At 43.3% G+C, this 20,948-nt stretch overlaps 1 protein-coding gene across 4 annotated transcripts in view; it reads right to left on the bottom strand.

Annotated features, from left to right (window-relative positions):
* grid2 (glutamate receptor, ionotropic, delta 2) overlaps positions 1–20,948 on the bottom strand; it is a 558,936-nt gene that overhangs the window by 89,220 nt on the left and 448,768 nt on the right. For all 4 annotated transcript variants that reach the window (XM_004547245.5, XM_004547246.6, XM_076890935.1 and 1 more), the window contains exon 11: positions 6,918–7,230. In XM_004547245.5, coding sequence (XP_004547302.1) covers positions 6,918–7,230 — 313 coding nt within the window. The remainder of the gene's footprint in view (positions 1–6,917; positions 7,231–20,948) is intronic.

The following is a 20,948-nucleotide window of genomic DNA, read 5'->3' as shown; positions in this document are numbered from 1 at the left end:
AAACTACATCTTGATATTCAGACAGGAAATCTGCATAAAGGCAACGACACTGCTGCATTTACAAGAATATAAATCGTATTTAACCAACATCTGAAGTCTATACTAATACAGTATCACACAAGAAGTGAAAATTCTCACAAACAGTGGCTTTCTACAAATATACTCTCACCAGACACTTTATTAGGGACACCTGTTCTACTGCTAATAAAGGTAATCATCTAATCAGCGAGTCATATGGCAGCAAATGCATTCAGGCATATAGAAATTTGGATAAAGTTCCAACTGAGCACCAGAATGGAGAAAAAAGGTGATTTAAGTGACTTTGAATGTGGTTGTTGGCATCAGATGGGCTGGTCTACATATTTCAGAAAATACTGAGCTGCTGGGATTTCCCTGCACAGGAATCTCTAAGGTTTACAGAGTCTGATTGGACAAAGAGGAAATCTCTAGCATTCAGCAGTCCTCTGGGTGAAAATACTAAACAAGCTCAGGAAGACAACAGTAACTTAATCACATCTTATAACCAAGGTATGCAGCAGAACATCTTGAACCTTAATGCAGAGGGGATGCATCACACTAAATCGGGCTCCACTCCCGGTAGCTAATAACAGGAAACTGAGGCTGTACACATGTGCTGTGGGATTCAGATGGTTGAGTCAGAATTTGCCATAAAAAGTGTGAAAACACAGACATACCCGGCCTACAAATCTCCACCAATTATGTGATGTTATCATGCCAATATGGAGCAAAATATCTAAGGAATGTCTCCAGTTACTTGCTGAATCTACATCTCAAAGAATTTGAAGGCGTTCTCAAGCTGGTATTAAAAAGGTGTGACCAGCGCACCTTTATATGTGGAAATAGACATTGTTGATGACCATGAGGATGATGAAAAATTTTGTTAACTAGCTAGCTCAGCCACACGCTTTACTCAACCCTCAAACATCTGTCCGCATCACACGATTGCAGATATTTCACTTGAGAAAGAAAGCAGTAACTGAAAATTAGTTTCAACATGATTTTTTTTTTTAGTGATATTTATAATTATGGATGCTTATAACTGAGTTTAGGACATCTATAAACCAATGTTACTTTTAGCTGTTATTATTTATTATAATTTGCATGTTTATGGAGGAATATTTACATTAACACTTTAATATCATAAGAGTAAAAGTGAAATTAAATAAATAAAAGTTTTTATACCTATTTTGACTTTTTTTTTTAAAATTCAGGTTCACATATTTCATCATTTTGTTTCCTCAACAAATACAGATGCAAACATCAACACCGGTTTCTCTGTACTGCCCTAAAAAAGAAATCTAATCAGATACTGCAAATACTGAGCTATGATCAGGGATTTGCATCTCACAGTTTGTCTCTGAGTTTGTCTGTGACAGGAAAATGTCAGCTAAAATCTCATTTTCTGAGCTTTCCTTGACAGTTTGGCTCACTGGCCCTTAATAGTCAAGCAGATTTACGTAAAAGTAGCAATAAAAAACACCCTATAAGTACTTGATGGCAACGTAAGACTGGATCGATTTGTAAGAACAGAAATTTACTAAGTACAGAAACACTTTCAGACAAATGTATTCATGAGAACTCAGTACGGGGAATTTTCACTGGCAGAATCTAGGACCCTCATACTGAAGTACATACTTGAGTAAATGTACTTAAATAACTTTTTGCCCACTGAAGGAACGAGGGGAAGACAGATGTGAAGAGGACAGAAGGTACACATCCTATTCAAACCTGCTTTTAGGATGAGATTGCACCAGCTGGATGTAATCATACATGAGCAGAAAGAAAGAAGTGGACAGAGGGGGCCAAGAGAGATTGCTGCTGAATGGAGAAAAAAGGGGAGAAGGACAGGAAGCAATTGTGACAGAAACAGGAACAGAACAAAAGTGCACAGAGTGGAAGAGAGCGAGAGAGAGATGCATTTAATGGAACTGCTGAGAGACGGTCTCTTCTCACTGTGGCGCATCTTTGTTGCAGGAGAGACACTTTGAGGGAGACGGGAAAAAGGAACAGAGGGAGGAAAGATGGAGATAGAGGGTTGAAGTCAGGAGGGGTGGATGTCCTAAAGTTGGGTCCACTTTACAGAAGCACAAAAGAGTCGTTAGAGAGGGATAATGGATTAGAGGGAGTCATAAAGAGAGAAAGAGAGGAAAGGAGAAGGAGAAAGCAGGAAAATGATGATAACGTTGGCTTCCCAGCAGTATGGCACAGCAGAAACAGAGATAATGATTGAGGGAGAGACACATAGAGGAACCAAGAGACAGAATGAGGAGTGCAGACTGTGAACGCACTCACACTGAGAAAACTCAGCAGTGAGTACAGAGATTTGGGGAATGGAGAGAACTGGGGGATGCTGGGTTGAAATGCAAACGGAGAGAGTAGGGAAACAGATTTTTTTTTTCATACAGTACAGTATATGGTTCTCCAACAAAGCTCTCTCTCCTTCACACACATAGTCACATACAGATAGATACACAGCAGGGGTTGGTGGGAAAAGGGAGAAGCACAGAGAGGAAGAGAGAGATGTTTGGAGAAGCAGATGGAAAGATGAAAGCACTGATTGTGGACTCTGTGTGTGCTTGTGTCTGTGTGTTTGTGTGTGTGCGCGTGCATTTTTTCATACAGTGAAAACTAATTTTGTAAGAGTGTGTGCTGTATCTGTGTGATTGCATATGCTTTTCTCACAAAAACTGTTGTAATTGAGCTATAGCAGCACTCACACTGACAGGTAACACACACACACATATGTGCAAACAACACCAAAAAACAAAACCCAAAATACCAGTCTGTTTCTCCATGGTGTTTGTTCTCCCCTACTGGTTTTTAATTATGGACACCAGAAAGTGAGAGAATGGCTGACAAAGATTTGCATAAGACAAATATTCAATTTGACAACAGAGTTTTGCTTTTGACTCTTCTACTTTAGCTCAAATTCTGCGGGCAAAACTTGGGAGTCAGGACAGGACAGAGAGGAAAAGGAGAGAAGTTTGAGGCAGACACGGGGAGACAGGAAGTTTAAAAGAGGAAACGGGACGGGGAACAGAGTAACCTGTCTATCTCAGTTTCATTGCTTCTTTTTGTCAGGATGTCCAACTTGCATAACAGAGCTTCTCTCCCTGCTGCACAGGTCAGCAGATATGCGGCCATTTACCCATTTCAATACCGACAGAGTTTATAGCAAATTTGTTCGGTCTGGCCGTTTTTGCTTTCATCTCGACGAGAGAATGTAGCCTTGGATGAAAAAAGAAAAAAAAAAGTCAGTCAAAATAAAAAGTGTTGCAGTTGTTGCAGTTCTAAAACGACATATGTTGCAGACGCTTTTTGTCTGTCATTTTATTTCTTGGCTTTCTATTTTATGCTTCCTCCCTCCTTTTTATATTTGTCTTAGTCTTAGCACTTTGAGGTTTGCTATCAAAGAAAGGGATCACTTATTAATTAATTGCATCAATACTGTATTTTTTTTTTTAAATATTCAATGCAATTCTTTAGAGAGACTTAAACATGCTGAAAAACGAACACTTTAATTTGCCTTTGGATTTATTCTGTCTCTAATATCCCTAGAAAATTCTGTTTATTCTTTACAGGCTATAATTAGAACCACATTATTATCCTCAGTAATGACAAACACTTTAATTCCATGACATGTAAATGTGTCTATCTCACAAAAGCTTCTTCCCTTTTGAGCACGTATTGTTGTCTGCAGTTACGCTGAGTGAGGCAGGCCCTTCCGAATAATCTTTTGAGAATTTTGGTCTGATGTACTGCAACTTTCTTCTGACCATCCTCCCTGCATGTCATCCAAACTGCTGTAGGGTGTATTGTTTTCTATCATCCTGAGTTCTTGCATGTCACCCTCCCCCCTGCTCTATCTTCGCTGCCCGCCTGTAGTGGCTCATTTCAGATCTAAAACCAGGTGTACAAGACTGCAAACTAGTGCATATCCCCATCCCTCCAGGCCATGTTCTGTCCGAGGCCCTATATACAAGTCAGTCAATGCCCTGCACTAAGCTAATGTTGTCTGCTGGGCTGTCCTAATAATGTGACCTGGTAATCACTCATCCCAGCCTTGCCTCCCCCGTCCTCTTGGTTCTGAAAAATATTGGAATGACCTTCCCACCTCAGCCAGGGCTAACGTGCAACACAGCAGAAGCTGAAAATTAATCTCCTTAGGAACATTTCCCATCTTTTAAGTCATTTCCTCTCTTATATAACCTTTCCTCTGCGCTGACTGCTTACATACTTCATTCTTACCCTGGATATCTTTTTTTATTGTGTGTGTGACTGTGTGTGATCGCCTGCAAATTTACTAATTTTCCTGCACTTCCAACTTTTAGTCCCCCTTGAGGACTGCTAAAACACTTACATTATATTTGTGTTGGCAGCAAAGGAGACACCGTCTGCTGTCAGATGGATTCTGTAACTTATTTATTAATCTTTAATATCATAGACTAATTCACCTTATAGCTCCCTGTTGCTTTATGGCTTTTTGCTCTCTTTCTTCCCCTTCCTGCAGCATATCGTCAAACTATATCTGTGAACAACTGATCTTTTTTTTCCTGCAGAATTTTCTCTTTGATGTGCTGTTTTATTTGAGAAGATACTGTATTACTAGTGCATAATAAAACCAAATCCCATGATTTTATTTGTCCCTTTGATGTAGCAGTTAGGAAGTCTAGAACCAAGCAGCAGATTTCATATGATGCAGTCCCTCCCTTTGCGTCTTTATACACGCTTCCTTCTTCTGTCTCTTTCACTCTCATTGAGACCAATTAGAAATAGTTAATGGAGTACAGATATTTTTCCCCACTACATCTTCTGTACACACGCCAGACTGAGAGACCTCTGGGTGAGGTTGTAAACAAACAGTCACTTGGCTGCTGCCCTAGTGGCTCACATGAGCCACAGTGAAGAACAGAATTTGTAAGGCAGACTCTTAGAAAGGAAGAAGGGGAAAAGATGAAAAAATGGAAGTGTGCAGTAAAAAAAAAAAAAAAGGAGCGACCTAAAGAAAAAGTCAAAGGGAAGAAGAAAAGAAAAGAGAAAGGTTTGTAAAAATCTGTGTAATCCCTTTGCACCTCTCTGTTTCTCATCTCACCCTTGCTCCGTCTTGCAGTGAGTGACAGAGCCAAAAGCAAAATTCTGGCGTCAAGTTTGACTATTCACTCCCATCACTCATCTCCTGCTGTGGGTGTCTTTTCATCTGAATCAATTTTCCCTGGGGGTAATATTTCTAGGTGAAGCACAAAGGTCTGGGACATTATAGAGGTGCTGTGAGAAAGCTGCTGAATGAATATTCAATGTACCTGTGTGTGTGTGTGTGTGTGTGTGTGTGTGTGTGTGTGTGTGTGTGTGTGTGTGTGTGTGTGTGTGTGTGTGTGTGTCATGTAAAAAGTCCAGAAAAAAATCTGTAGACAGAGGAAAATATCAGGAATGGTGAAGCTTAATAGTACTTCCTGAACAATCGGTCATTTTTGATGAACTTGACTTGTTTGATGAACAACCTGACTGAGTGGTGCAAACTTCACAACCTTCATTTTCTTGGGAAGTGAAAAACATGCCACTCGTTTGACACACTCTGTCTCAGTAAGCTCTCTTATTTTCTACATACCATATCATACACAAGTGCAGGACAACCCCACTGTGGAAGAATGAGATCCTTTCTCTCTCTTCTTTTCTTTCTAACGATGCCATGACTAAAATGTTAATTACAGCTAAAAAGAGAAATGATTGTGAATATCAAACAGCAATTAGCATGTATCATCATCATCATCATTACCACCATTAGCTGCAGCACAAGATGGAGGATTATTTACCAAATGGCGAAATGCTCATCAGTTGCTTATTCAGGGCTTGAAATGTTTCACAGGCAGTGTTAAAAAAAACATTCCTCCTTAAATTTGCATAATTAATGTTGCTTAAAAAATTAACTATTGCAAGGCCCAGAGCATGACAACAAAAGAGCACTGTGCTCATTGGCAAATAGCACATATTTTGCGAGAAACCCAAGATTGAACCTGAGAATATTAAGATGCTTATCTTCAAAAGTAGCTTCTATATTCTTTATATGGATACTTTATGAAACACATGCCCTAGATGGAAAACAGACACATTCGTATGCACACACACAAATACACACTCCTAACTCTTTTGAAATTTTCTCCTTATGCTGTGCATCTGTTTCTACGCCGATGAAATTTAAATCCTTTTCCACGTGTCAATTGTCTGATCTTCACACCTGAGCACAGCCTGATGAATTCTGGAAAAATCTTCAGACCGATCACCGGGATAAGGCCATTATCTTTCCTTCAATCCATGTGGAACAAAATGTCTCCTCCTTTTTGTTCTAATTTGACTATTGTGCTATAACACGAAAAGGCAGTTCACACCTATGGTACTCAGAGGAGCTATTTTATTTTATTTTTAAATTAGATTGCTTTCACAAGCTCATTTTTTCCATCTATGCTTCCCATCCCTACCATTATTCCCCTGTTTTACCAGTGAGATAGACCCTGCAAATAAACCATGCGAAAGACCCCATCGACCACAGCGGCCCAATGCATAAAAAACATGCTTTGTTTTAAAGGTTGCATTTGTTTTAAAGGTTGTAGATTATTAAGAGATAGGTTTTTGGGAATGTATTCTTGCAGACAGGGTTTGCCACCCTGTCAAAATAAATAAAACGGAAACTTGAACTTTCCAACATTTGGTTAACATTGTGAAAAGGTCTAATGAACTCAAACCATGACCTAATCAGATCTCATCAGTCTTGGTGCATAAACATAACTTAAGCAACAAGTGAAAACAAAATGACTAATGAATATGACTAATAGATAAATAAATAAACCATTATTCTGCTGCTGCTGAACTTGTGTTTCACCCCCTCTATCCTGCTTTCTTACCTTGTTGTACAAACGAGCCGTACACGAACCACATGGAGTTGTACAGCGTTGTTGAAGACACAGATCCCATGGGGAGCCGAGGTGGGTTGAGCCAGTTGAGCAAGTACACCAGGATGCCAACGAGGAGCACGGTGCCTGCGATGCACGCCCACAGTGACAGGTCGAAGGGTGCCAGGCAGGCAAACATGTCCACTGTGCGCTCAGCCTTGCGCAGCAGAACGCCCACAGAATAATCCATGTAGCGTGTGGTGAAGTCCACAACGCTCTCTCGCTCAGGCGTGATGGTCAAGGCAGAAAGTCCCACATCAGCTCGCTGCAAGAGGCAAAGAAGTTTGAAGTATTAAAACTGTGAAAATGTGTCAGTGAGGAAGTCAGCTGAAAAATGTGGATTCTTATAACAGCCTTAAAGTCCATCTGCGCCTTCTCATCACCTAAAATAAAGAATCGAAGGACAGCGTGCAAAAAATGTAACAGTTATCTGGAAATATCTGGCATAGAGGAAGAAAACACATGTCACAGTGATGGTAACTAGTAGTTACAATTACAGTACTTTTAAAAATGTCATAATGAACCTTGTAACACCCTACTAAATTTAGATATATCTGACAGATATCAGCAAGAGATTTAAATCCATACAGGCCCTGGCTCAATTTGCACTTTGTGGAGCAGGGAAATTATTTTACTGCTATTGTTAAATAATTATCAACAGTACCATTGCATTAAGAATATAATCTGCAGCATGGATATTGCATTCAGAGGTTTAAACAGTGTCTCTTTCAGAAAGACTGAGTTGCAGGCTGACAGGAAGTTGTATGCAGAAGTGAAAGCAGATAGTTATTTTGAGGAGCAGGCCAGACGAGGCCATTTGAATTACTAGGTTATTCAAAATGATCATTGCTGTAACAGAGTAACAGATAGCTTTAAGAAGGCCTTAAGATGCTTATGCACACAGTTATTATGTTTAGTAGAGGTTCTTGGTTAAAACATTTATTTAGTAGAAGACATACATATAGTCTCAGTGAGCCTCTGGTCTGGTAAAAGGTCAGAAGTGCAACAGGTGAATTGAGAAAGAGCATGTGGGGTCAACACACACACACATGAGTTAGATTTATTTAGAGGAGAAATTAGTCATGTCTCGGCAAGAAAGAGGAACAATTCACTTTAAGACAAGAACGGAAAGTACCAGCCATGAAAATAGAAGATGATCTTCTGGGTTAAAAGTCATTGTGGTGTTGATCTGATCTATGTATAAAATGTATCTGTGACGCATGAAGGGGCGTCAGTAAATCAAACCCTGATGCTATAAAATATCTGTTTATGCTTTGATTAAGTCGGAGATCACTTGCTGTCGGCGTACAGAGTGTTCTTCCCACACGTGTGTAGTCATTAAAATCATTGTTTGACCAAGACCTTCTGGACCATGGGTGGTTTGTACTCTCCCTCCTCAATTTTGAACCTTAACAACTTGTATTCTAATATGTGGCGTTTGAATCATTTACAAATGAATTAATTAATCTGTTTTCTGTCAGTATGCTTTCTGAAGCACTTAAAACCTTTCTCTTCACTTGTAAGGCTTGTTAAGAGACAACAAATGACTGCCTTAAATATGTGCAAAGATTTTAAGTTGAAAAAACAGCCGTCACTGAGTGCGTCTGCCAAGGAAAACAGGCTGAGCTTAGCTTTAATGCAGAAACAATGATGGATAATTAAAACGTTTTCAGTCCCCAGTGCTTGACTAGCAACTGCAGACATCTGCTTATACTATAATAGGGATTTAAGATGCTGCTGTGAGCGCATGCTGGTGTTTGAAATCTATACTACAGTGAGAGAGGGCACATATTATGAACTTGTTCGATAATGAGATTTTCTTTGTTGCCATAAACAACTGACTCTAGCAAGTTAGGTGAATTTGTAGGCAAACGCTGAGCCCTACAGGTACCGTACACACAGATTATGTACTTATATTGTCATGGTCCTGGGCCATGTTGGCCCAGCGTTCTTAGTTTCCTTGTATGTTTGTATTTTATTCCATGCTTCCCCTGCCCATTATGTCTAAGTTCTCCCCGTGCTCTCTCTTCCCCCTGTGTACCCTCTATGTATTTATGAGCCCTCGTCCCCTTTCGTGTTTATTCCATGTCTCCCCTGCCTGTTACGTTGGGGTTCTACTCGTGCTCTCTCTCCTCCTGTACTTCCTGTTTCACCTCTCCCGTCAGTGTTCAGTTCACCCCGCCCTGTCTCGTTATGATTATCAGTGTCACCTGTGTTCCCCGTGTGTTCCCACTTCCCTCGTTAACCCTCTGTGTATTTCTGTCTGCGTCTCCCTCTGTTCAGTGTGACGTCGTCCCTCATGCTGTGTGCGATTCCCCCGTGTTTCCTGGTGAGCTTTATGTTAGTTTTTCCCAGTCTAGTTTTGTATCGCCTATCATCTTCTGTTACGCAATAAAGCTGCCTTTTGAGTTTATTCCCTCGTGCCTGTGAGTCCTGCATTTTGGGTCCTACTCCTGCCTGCCGCACAGCGATCCGTGACAGTACGACGTCACCAGATATGGACCCAGCAGCACTCAACCCACCTGAAGAACTGCGTCTGGACATTATCTACTCCGTGGAAAGACTCCTGCATCTGTGGCTCGAACATGAGGGAAAGGAATTTCGCCGTGCTGTGGAAACCAAACTACAGCGTTTAATCTCTGGTCTTCCCTGGCTACTCAGTGCGCTCCACCCACTCGAACAGGATTTAATCCGCAACGAACTCCACCTTCATCCCCCAGCTGCTACTACCCACCTGCCTGAAGGGCCGGATGTGGAGCCGCTCGGCCCGTCAGAGCCATCATCAAAAAAGAAACGGCATTCACGCCGCCGACGCGCCACCCCACAGCCGGACATTCGGCCTTCTAATTCACCTGCTGTGCTACCAGAAGCTCCGTCGGCTCCCTCGCTGCTACTTCCAGCTCCGTTAGCTCCCTCGCAGCCCTTCACAGCTCCGTTAGCTCCCTCGCAGCCCTTCACAGCTCCGTTAGCTCCCTCGCAGCCCTTCACAGCTCCGTTAGCTCCCTCGCAGCCCTTCACAGCTCCGTTAGCTCCCTCGCAGCCCTTCACAGCTCCGTTAGCTCCCTCGCAGCCCTTCACAGCTCCGTTAGCTCCCTCGCAGCCACCCTCAGTTCAGTCTCCTGTGTCCCCGCTAGCTCAGCCATTAACTCCACCACAAGCTCCATTTTCACCTTTACCATCGCTTCAGTCATCAGTTCGGTCTGCCACTCAGTCGCCCTTAGCTCCATCATCCACACTACCACCTGTTTCTCTTCCACCACAACCGTCACTACACCCAGCCACTCAGGCTGCTACTCAGTCAGTCATTCAACCCATAGCCCTGCCGTTACCATACCCTGTAGCTGAGCCACTAGCCGCCCGACCCGCAGCCACTTCAGCCACTCCTCCACCCGTCACACCTCCACTACAACCATCACTGCAGTCTCTAGCGCAGTCACCTGCAGCTCTGCTTTCCCCAGTGCAGTCTCCAGTGTCCCCAGTGCAGTCTCCAGTGTCCCCAGTGCAGTCTCCAGTGTCCCCAGTGCAGTCTCCTGCAGCCCGGCTTTCCCCAGTGCAGTCTCCAGTGTCCCCAGTGCAGCCTCCCTTAGCACAGTCATCCACTCAATCACCAGCTCCACTTTCCCCTCAACTATCACTACCACCTCTAGCTCAGTCTCCTGTGCACTCACCTCTGGTTCATTCTCCTGTGAAGTCATCAACTCCCCTGCCTTCTCCACTCTCACCACCTCCGTTACAACAGACATCAGTTCAGTCCCCTGTGCCAGTGCAGACGCCCTCAGTTCAGTCTCCCGTGCAGTTATCTACTTCACCACCGTCAGTAGCTCAGCTCCCGCTCTCACCCGTGTCTCCAGTAACTCAGTTAGCTGCCCAGCAGCCACTCTCCGCTCAGTCTCCTGTGTCGCCAGTTTTGCTCATTCACTCCATGCAGAGAGGTAACTGGATTTCTACTCAGGGTACTTTCCATGGTTTAGCCGCCGTTGGCACAGTTTGCCACTCCAGGGCTTCCCCAGAGGCGAGGTCTCAGTCACCAGCTGATTCTGGACCCCTGAAGTTTAAGCAGCCCCCTAAGAACTGCACCATGTTCGCATTGCCTGGGCAGAGTCAGTGCTCAGTGCAGCGCCAGTTGTCCTCATGTCGGCCGAAGGACTTCATGCCTGTTGGCGTGGTTTTGGCCTCCGCTTGAGGGTCCGAGGGGCCCGTTCAGCCTCCCGTCTCCGTTGGAGGGTCCGAGGGGCCCGTTCAGCCTCCCGTCTCCGCTGGAGGGTCCGAGGGGCCCGTTCAGCCTCCTGTCTCCGCTGGAGGGTCCGAGGGGCCCGTTCAGCCTCCTGTCTCCGCTGGAGGGTCCGAGGGGCCCGTTCAGCCTCACGTCTCCGCTGGAGGGTCCGAGGGGCCCGTTCAGCCTCCTGTCTCCGCTGGAGGGTCCGAGGGGCCCGTTCAGCCTCACGTCTCCGCTGGAGGGTCCGAGGGGCCCGTTCAGCCTCACGCTGCATCAGCTGGAGGGTCCGAGGGGCCCGTTCAGCCTCACGCTGCATCAGCTGGAGGGCCCGAGGAGCCTGTCCAGCCGCCATCTGCGACCGCCTCGTCATCGCCTGGCCCGGCCTCAGCCTCTGCAACCTCGCCTGGCCCGGCCTCAGCCTCTGCAACCTCGCCTGGCCCGGCCTCAGCCTCTGCAACCTCGCCTGGCCCGGCCTCAGCCTCTGCAACCTCGCCTGGCCCGGCCTCAGCCTCTGCAACCTCGCCTGGCCCGGCCTGTGCTTCGCCTGGTCCCGCCTTGACTGGTCCCGTCTCGACTGGTCCTGTGCCCACCGGGCCTCGGCCAGTACGCCTGACACTGGAGAGCCGCCGCCGTCGCCTTCCGCACGGCCGGCCCCCTGAACTGCACCGTCATCGCCTGAGTGGCCGCCGTCGCCTTCCGCGCGGCCGGCCCCCGGACCCTCTTCTCCTGGGTGGCCGCCGTCGCCTTCCGCGCGGTCGGCCCCCGGACCAGCGCTGTCATCGTCGCCGCCGCCTCCCGCGCGGTCGGCCTCCTGAACTGCTCCGTCGTCTCCTTCACCGCCGCCGTTGCCTTGCGCACGGCCGGCCTCCTGAACTGTTTCCACGTCGCCGCCGTTGCCTTGCGCACGGCCGGCCTCCTGAACTGTTTCCACGTCGCCGCCGTTGCCTTGCGCACGGCCGGCCTCCTGAACTGTTTCCACGTCGCCGCCGTTGCCTTGCGCACGGCCGGCCTCCTGAACTGTTTCCACGTCGCCGCCGTTGCCTTGCGCACGGCCGGCCTCCTGAACTGTTTCCACGTCTCTGCCGTTGCCTTCCGCATGGTCGGCCCCCTGAACTGCTCTGTGTTTGGGTTGTTTTCTTGGGCTCCGGTGTTTGCTGTGCTCTTCTTTTGTTTTCTGTTCCGAGCCCTCCGTCCTGGGCCCCCGCCGCCCGCCCTGGGTTGTTTTCTGTTTGGTTTTGTTTTTCTGTGTTTGGGCTGTCTGGAGCCAGCCCTTGAGGGGGGGGTACTGTCATGGTCCTGGGCCATGTTGGCCCAGCGTTCTTAGTTTCCTTGTATGTTTGTATTTTATTCCATGCTTCCCCTGCCCATTATGTCTAAGTTCTCCCCGTGCTCTCTCTTCCCCCTGTGTACCCTCTATGTATTTATGAGCCCTCGTCCCCTTTCGTGTTTATTCCATGTCTCCCCTGCCTGTTACGTTGGGGTTCTACTCGTGCTCTCTCTCCTCCTGTACTTCCTGTTTCACCTCTCCCGTCAGTGTTCAGTTCACCCCGCCCTGTCTCGTTATGATTATCAGTGTCACCTGTGTTCCCCGTGTGTTCCCACTTCCCTCGTTAACCCTCTGTGTATTTCTGTCTGCGTCTCCCTCTGTTCAGTGTGACGTCGTCCCTCATGCTGTGTGCGATTCCCCCGTGTTTCCTGGTGAGCTTTATGTTAGTTTTTCCCAGTCTAGTTTTGTATCGCCTATCATCTTCTGTTACGCAATAAAGCTGCCTTTTGAGTTTATTCCCTCGTGCCTGTGAGTCCTGCATTTTGGGTCCTACTCCTGCCTGCCGCACAGCGATCCGTGACATATATAGACACAGACCACATCCACATTTACATACACACACAAAAGCAAACAAAAAACTTAATTCCCACCCTCCATCCAAATTTTACAGCTCAGTGAAAAAACAAAAATGCTTAAATGTGGAGAAATTGTCACTTACACTGCGTAAGGCGAAAATTTCAGAATTCCTGTAAGATGGCTGTGGGTTGGGACAACAGTGATATGCATACAACAGTGTGTGTGTGTGTGTGTGTGTGTATAGGATGAGATGAATTGCCATGCTGACACATGTGGTCAGTCAATATGAAAACTTACAGGAAGCACTCTGGGTAATAATTATCTGGTATAATTTGGTTTTGGAGAGATAAACCTTGTAGCTGACTGATGGGGAAAACAATTATTTGCATGTTCAGTTTATTTGCAACTTGTGCTCATCTGTGTACACATATGCATTGTGCTTGAAGCATTTCTCGGTAATTTTGTGAGCCACTGGGGGAGAGGGGCCTAGAAATGTTAAATACAAACTGCAAGTATTCAAGGTCAAGGAAAGGAGAGCCAAGTCTTACAAAATCACTCAAGCCTGACACACAGCCGAAGGAAAATAATGAAGTGATGGAATCAGAAATTTCTGAGAAAACACTGCTCAACTGAAGAAAACAAAAGACAACAATCAAAGAAAAATATATACTTGACCTAGGGTGAACAAAATGTGCATCAGGTTAATATGATTTCATCAAAGGACATCAGCAGGTATTGTGCAGATGCAGATATAAATATGAACTTGCACAAACACTTCCACGTAGTCATAAAAAGGTTGTTAAAATTAAATTAGATCTAACTGTATAAAAATGGTGCGTGTTTGGGCTGGAAATTGAAAAAAAAGTTTTTCCTGCCATTAAGAGATGATCATGGCAGAAAAACACTGTACTATTGATTTGAAAGGATCTGGTAAGATGCACACCTGTAAACCACGTTTTTTAAAATCAAACAGTTCAAGATGCGATCAAAGTGCAGCAAAACTGAAAAGCAAGCTTTGTTAGTCGAAATCAGGTAACTGACCTTGGCTATTGAAGAATATCTCATTGCTTTGCCTCGAGAGGCTCATGGGCTGCTTTTGCAATGTGCTTTGGGTCATTATCTATTTGCACTGTGAAGTGCTGTTTGATCAGTTTTGCATCATTTGGCTGAATCTGAGCAGAGACTACAGCCTTGTACACTTTACAATTCATCCTGCTACTCCTCTCTGCAGTCACATAAAAAACCCCTCTTGTTTCATTGGCTGCTATATATACATGTGGTAAGCTTTGAATCCTGAGCTGTTTATCTCGTTTCCACAGCTTTGTCTTCCATCAGTGTGCTTTAAGTTAATATTGGTTTCATGGACCCACAGAATTTTTTTACAGAGCTGTGCAGGTCTTTTTTAGATGTTTTGTGGCAAAGTTTAATCTACCCTTTCTCTTCTTGAGCGTAACCAGTGGTTTACACCTTCTTGTATTTTCATTCATGAAGGGATCTCTTGATTGTAGTCTTTGGCAATGATACGCCTACCTCCTCAAGAGTGTTCATGAATTAGAAAGACGGTGTGAAGGTGGTTTTTCATGACCAGAGAAAGACTTCTGTATTCATTCACTTCAGTTGTCATAAATGATCTTCCAGGCCTTTTGGTGTTGTAAGTGCCTTCCTTTTAAGAATGTACCAGAGATTGCCGATTTGGCTACTCGAAGTTGTCTTATTTTGTTTTTATACTCTAATGATGGACACCTTGCCTTGCTTCAATATCTCTTTGGACCTCTTGCTGAGAGTTCCAGTGAACAGCTGCCAAATGCAACTTCCACACTTTGCAACAACTGATCTTTTTTCAGCTCATTGTCATGGAATAATGAAAGAACAAAGTGGTTGTAATTCCCAAACGTCTAACTTTGTCAAACCCCTCGATTTATAGATAAAAGCTCCCAATTAAATCACATCTTGGTTGCTTTGTTTAAAATCTAATACGGTGGTGGACAGAGGCAAAATTACAAAAACTGCATTAATAACCAAATATTTTTGGACCTAACTCCACTCTTTCCTCCCCTTTTCCACCTTAGTGTGTGAAGTTCAAAAGAATTGTTCACTTGTGAGTAGGGATGGGTATCGAAAACCGGTTCTTGTTGAGAATCAGTTCCCACTGTTTCAATTCCTTGGAATTGTTTGCCATTTTTGCAAACGATTCCCTTATCGATTCCAGTCGCCCCGAATGACGTCACCGCGTTGCGGAGCGTCACTTACCTGGCAGGAAACACGGCGCGTAAGCGGCTCAAACGCTCAAAAGTTTACGAGAACGGATGACAACAGGGCAACTTGCAATACTTGCAAAGTAGATACTTAATTTAAGGGAGGAAACACTACGAATATGCAAAAGCATTTGCTCACAAAACACGTGATAACCTTAAATGAATGTCATGTTTTTAATTCTGCTCCGGACTCGTGAATCTCAACCCAGCAGCAGCGGTAACGTTTGCACGTCCTCTCCCGTTAATGCGGCAGGTAAATAATCAACTAACAGTGCATATTATGTTAGCGCAATCTGCCTTATTACAAAACCTGCTATTACTGTGCATTTAGGTGACCATGATGAGACAGACAGACAGAGTCTGGCTGGCTCAGATGCTGGCAGTTCTCGCTGCAGTCTACCGGTAGCGTCTCCTTTCAGGCCAGGATAGACGAATGTCACCGAGCAGTGACTAAGTTTGTGGTAAAAGGCTTGAACCAGTGTTGCCAACTCCTCAGTAAGGAAAATCGCTATTGGTTGTCCTAAAAGTTGCTAGAAGTCGCTAAATGACGTCATCGCCTAATTTGCATAATTGGTCATGCTAATCTAATTGTAACCTATGTTGTTGGAGAGAGAAATAACATCGTGGAAGAGACATAAAGTGCGTAAAAAACGTCCTAAATGCATTTAGAGTTTATTTAGAACTACAAATTAAATTTATTTTAGCAATTATTGTTTTTTTAAATGTCACAATTCCAACCCTGCAGCTTTACCCGGGCTTGGACCGGCAAAAGTGACCTGAAATAGGCACTCTGGTGGAGTTACTTTGTGTGTGTGTTTATAAGTAGTTTTAAACCTTGTGATCCACAAAACAGCATAAGAGTAAAACAGTAAAAGAAGAACTGACTGCGTTACAGCACCCACTGCTTGTTGAGAGTAAAACCGATACGCGTTTTCACGTCCTTTTTTTAGCGACTTTTTTTTAGAAAAAAAGTCTAAAGGCCCATATGGGCCTTACGCCTATATGGGCGTAAGGCCTATATAGGCCCTGGCTCAATTTGCACTTGTATTCTAATATGTGGCGTTTGAATCATTTACAAATGAATTAATTAATCTGTTTTCTGTCAGTATGCTTTCTGAAGCACTTAAAACCTTTCTCTTCACTTGTAAGGCTTGTTAAGAGACAACAAATGACTGCTTTAAATATGTGCAAAGATTTTAAGTTGAAAAAACAGCCGTCACTGAGTGCGTCTGCCAAGGAAAACAGGCTGAGCTTAGCTTTAATGCAGAAACAATGATGGATAATTAAAATGTTTTCAGTCCCCAGTGCTTGACTAGCAACTGCAGACATCTGCTTATACTATAATAGGGATTTAAGATGCTGCTGTGAGCGCATGCTGGTGTTTGAAATCTATACTACAGTGAGAGAGGGCACATATTATGAACTTGTTCGATAATGAGATTTTCTTTGTTGCCATAAACAACTGACTCTAGCAAGTTAGGTGAATTTGTAGGCAAACGCTGAGCCCTACAGGTACCGTACACACAGATTATGTACTTATATAGACACAGACCACATCCACATTTACATACACACACAAAAGCAAACAAAAAACTTAATTCCCACCCTCCATCCAAATTTTACAGCTCAGTGAAAAAACAAAAATGCTTAAATGTGGAGAAATTGTCACTTACACTGCGTAAGGCGAAAATTTCAGAATTCCTGTAAGATGGCTGTGGGTTGGGACAACAGTGATATGCATACAACAGTGTGTGTGTGTGTGTGTGTGTGTGTGTATAGGATGAGATGAATTGCCATGCTGACACATGTGGTCAGTCAATATGAAAACTTACAGGAAGCACTCTGGGTAATAATTATCTGGTATAATTTGGTTTTGGAGAGATAAACCTTGTAGCTGACTGATGGGGAAAACAGAATTATTTGCATGTTCAGTTTATTTGCAACTTGTGCTCATCTGTGTACACATAAATATGCATTGTGCTTGAAGCATTTCTCGGTAATTTTGTGAGCCACTGGGGGAGAGGGGCCTAGAAATGTTAAATACAAACTGCAAGTATTCAAGGTCAAGGAAAGGAGAGCCAAGTCTTACAAAATCACTCAAGCCTGACACACAGCCGAAGGAAAATAATGAAGTGATGGAATCGGAAATTTCTGAGAAAACACTGCTCAACTGAAGAAAACAAAAGACAACAATCAAAGAAAAATATATACTTGACCTAGGGTGAACAAAATGTGCATCAGGTTAATATGATTTCATCAAAGGACATCAGCAGGTATTGTGCAGATGCAGATATAAATATGAACTTGCACAAACACTTTCACGTAGTCATAAAAAGGTTGTTAAAATTAAATTAGATCTAACTGTATAAAAATGGTGCGTGTTTGGGCTGGAAATTGAAAAAAAAGTTTTTCCTGCCATTAAGAGATGATCATGGCAGAAAAACACTGTACTATTGATTTGAAAGGATCTGGTAAGATGCACACCTGTAAACCACGTTTTTTAAAATCAAACAGTTCAAGATGCGATCAAAGTGCAGCAAAACTGAAAAGCAAGCTTTGTTAGTCGAAATCAGGTAACTGACCTTGGCTATTGAAGAATATCTCATTGCTTTGCCTCGAGAGGCTCATGGGCTGCTTTTGCAATGTGCTTTGGGTCATTATCTATTTGCACTGTGAAGTGCTGTTTGATCAGTTTTGCATCATTTGGCTGAATCTGAGCAGAGACTACAGCCTTGTACACTTTACAATTCATCCTGCTACTCCTCTCTGCAGTCACATAAAAAACCCCTCTTGTTTCATTGGCTGCTATATATACATGTGGTAAGCTTTGAATCCTGAGCTGTTTATCTCGTTTCCACAGCTTTGTCTTCCATCAGTGTGCTTTAAGTTAATATTGGTTTCATGGACCCACAGAATTTTTTTACAGAGCTGTGCAGGTCTTTTTTAGATGTTTTGTGGCAAAGTTTAATCTACCCTTTCTCTTCTTGAGCGTAACCAGTGGTTTACACCTTCTTGTATTTTCATTCATGAAGGGATCTCTTGATTGTAGTCTTTGGCAATGATACGCCTACCTCCTCAAGAGTGTTCATGAATTAGAAAGACTGTGTGAAGGTGGTTTTTCATGACCAGAGAAAGACTTCTGTATTCATTCACTTCAGTTGTCATAAATGATCTTCCAGGCCTTTTGGTGTTGTAAGTGCCTTCCTTTTAAGAATGTACCAGAGATTGCCGATTTGGCTACTCGAAGTTGTCTTATTTTGTTTTTATACTCTAATGATGGACACCTTGCCTTGCTTCAATATCTCTTTGGACCTCTTGCTGAGAGTTCCAGTGAACAGCTGCCAAATGCAACTTCCACACTTTGCAACAACTGATCTTTTATCAGCTCATTGTCATGGAATAATGAAAGAACAAAGTGGTTGTAATTCCCAAACGTCCCAAACTTTGTCAAACCCCTCGATTTATAGATAAAAGCTCCCAATTAAATCACATCTTGGTTGCTTTGTTTAAAATCTAATACGGTGGTGGACAGAGGCAAAATTACAAAAACTGCATTAATAACCAAATATTTTTGGACCTAACTCCACTCTTTCCTCCCCTTTTCCACCTTAGTGTGTGAAGTTCAAAAGAATTGTTCACTTGTGAGTAGGGATGGGTATCGAAAACCGGTTCTTGTTGAGAATCAGTTCCCACTGTTTCAATTCCTTGGAATTGTTTGCCATTTTTGCAAACGATTCCCTTATCGATTCCAGTCGCCCCGAATGACGTCACCGCGTTGCGGAGCGTCATTTACCTGGCAGGAAACACGGCGCGTAAGCGGCTCAAACGCTCAAAAGTTTACGAGAACGGATGACAACAGGGCAACTTGCAATACTTGCAAAGTAGATACTTAATTTAAGGGAGGAAACACTACGAATATGCAAAAGCATTTGCTCACAAAACACGTGATAACCTTAAATGAATGTCATGTTTTTAATTCTGCTCCGGACTCGTGAATCTCAACCCAGCAGCAGCGGTAACGTTTGCACGTCCTCTCCCGTTAATGCGGCAGGTAAATAATCAACTAACAGTGCATATTATGTTAGCGCAATCTGCCTTATTACAAAACCTGCTATTACTGTGCATTTAGGTGACCATGATGAGACGGACAGACAGAGTCTGGCTGGCTCAGATGCTGGCAGTTCTCGCTGCAGTCTACCGGTAGCGTCTCCTTTCAGGCCAGGATAGACGAATGTCACCGAGCAGTGACTAAGTTTGTGGTAAAAGGCTTGAACCAGTGTTGCCAACTCCTCAGTAAGGAAAATCGCTATTGGTTGTCCTAAAAGTTGCTAGAAGTCGCTAAATGACGTCATCGCCTAATTTGCATAATTGGTCATGCTAATCTAATTGTAACCTATGTTGTTGGAGAGAGAAATAACATCGTGGAAGAGACATAAAGTGCGTAAAAAACGTCCTAAATGCATTTAGAGTTTATTTAGAACTACAAATTAAATTTATTTTAGCAATTATTGTTTTTTTAAATGTCACAATTCCAACCCTGCTCCTTTACCCGGGCTTGGACCGGCAAAAGTGACCTGAAATAGGCACTCTGGTGGAGTTACTTTGTGTGTGTGTTTATAAGTAGTTTTAAACCTTGTGATCCACAAAACAGCATAAGAGTAAAACAGTAAAAGAAGAACTGACTGCGTTACAGCACCCACTGCTTGTTGAGAGTAAAATCGATACGCGCTTTCACGTCCTTTTTTTAGCGACTTTTTTTCTAAAAAAAAGTCGCTAAGGGGTCTGAAAACTCGCTAAATATAGCGACAAAGTCGCTAAGTTGGAAACACTGGCTTGAACCCATTTGCCACAGCAGATGCCCCCAATTTTAGGTAAGTGAATGTGTTTAATTGTAGGCAGGGTCATTACTGGATATTCTTGTGTAATTGCTACTGAATAATTTATGTTATGCTTTGTTATTGCTACAGAAGAATATTTATTTTATTATTTTACATTTACAATTTTTTTTCCTCGGGACCCTGTGACACCCCATTGAAGAGCCGTAGGCTGGATCTCTTAAGATCTCACTGTTGGGTTTGTAAGGCCATGTTACTCCTAAATTTCTATCTTGTTCAAAGAGAAGATATAAAACAAAGTTCTAAGCTAATCAAACTTAGTGTTCTCCTTTTTTAAAAAGAATCGATAAGAGAATCGATAAAGAATCGAATCGTTAAACAGAATCGAAAATGGAATCGGAATCGTGAAAATCTTATCAATACCCATCCCTACTTGTGAGTGCAGTCACGAAAGAATAAACAGGAAAAAACAGGTAAACTCACCTTAAATGTTGAGTTTAAAACCTAAAATATTTATTTAGTCCTACCTTTGCTCAGACCTCATATTTAATAGGAAAAAAATAGTAATAAAAAAAAGTTTTAGCAAAACATAAATTATTTTAAGCATAAAAGAATGACTTGATTGCAAGAAACTAAGGTAAGCTCAGGGTTTATTATTGGCTTCCACATAACAACAGTCAATGAATATTTTAAGCAATCAAAGCCACAGAGGAACAGAAAGTGCCTGTCAAATCATGAGTTATTTTCACAAGGTTCACAAGAAACACTTTCCTGTGTTGCCTTGTCTTTTAAGATGGACTCCAAGCAAAGCAACAGCAATCTTGCATGTGCTAG

This window comes from Maylandia zebra, linkage group LG12 (assembly GCF_041146795.1).
Source record: "Maylandia zebra isolate NMK-2024a linkage group LG12, Mzebra_GT3a, whole genome shotgun sequence".
Taxonomy (NCBI): domain Eukaryota; kingdom Metazoa; phylum Chordata; class Actinopteri; order Cichliformes; family Cichlidae; genus Maylandia; species Maylandia zebra.
This window is presented reverse-complemented; position numbering and strand designations above follow the sequence as displayed.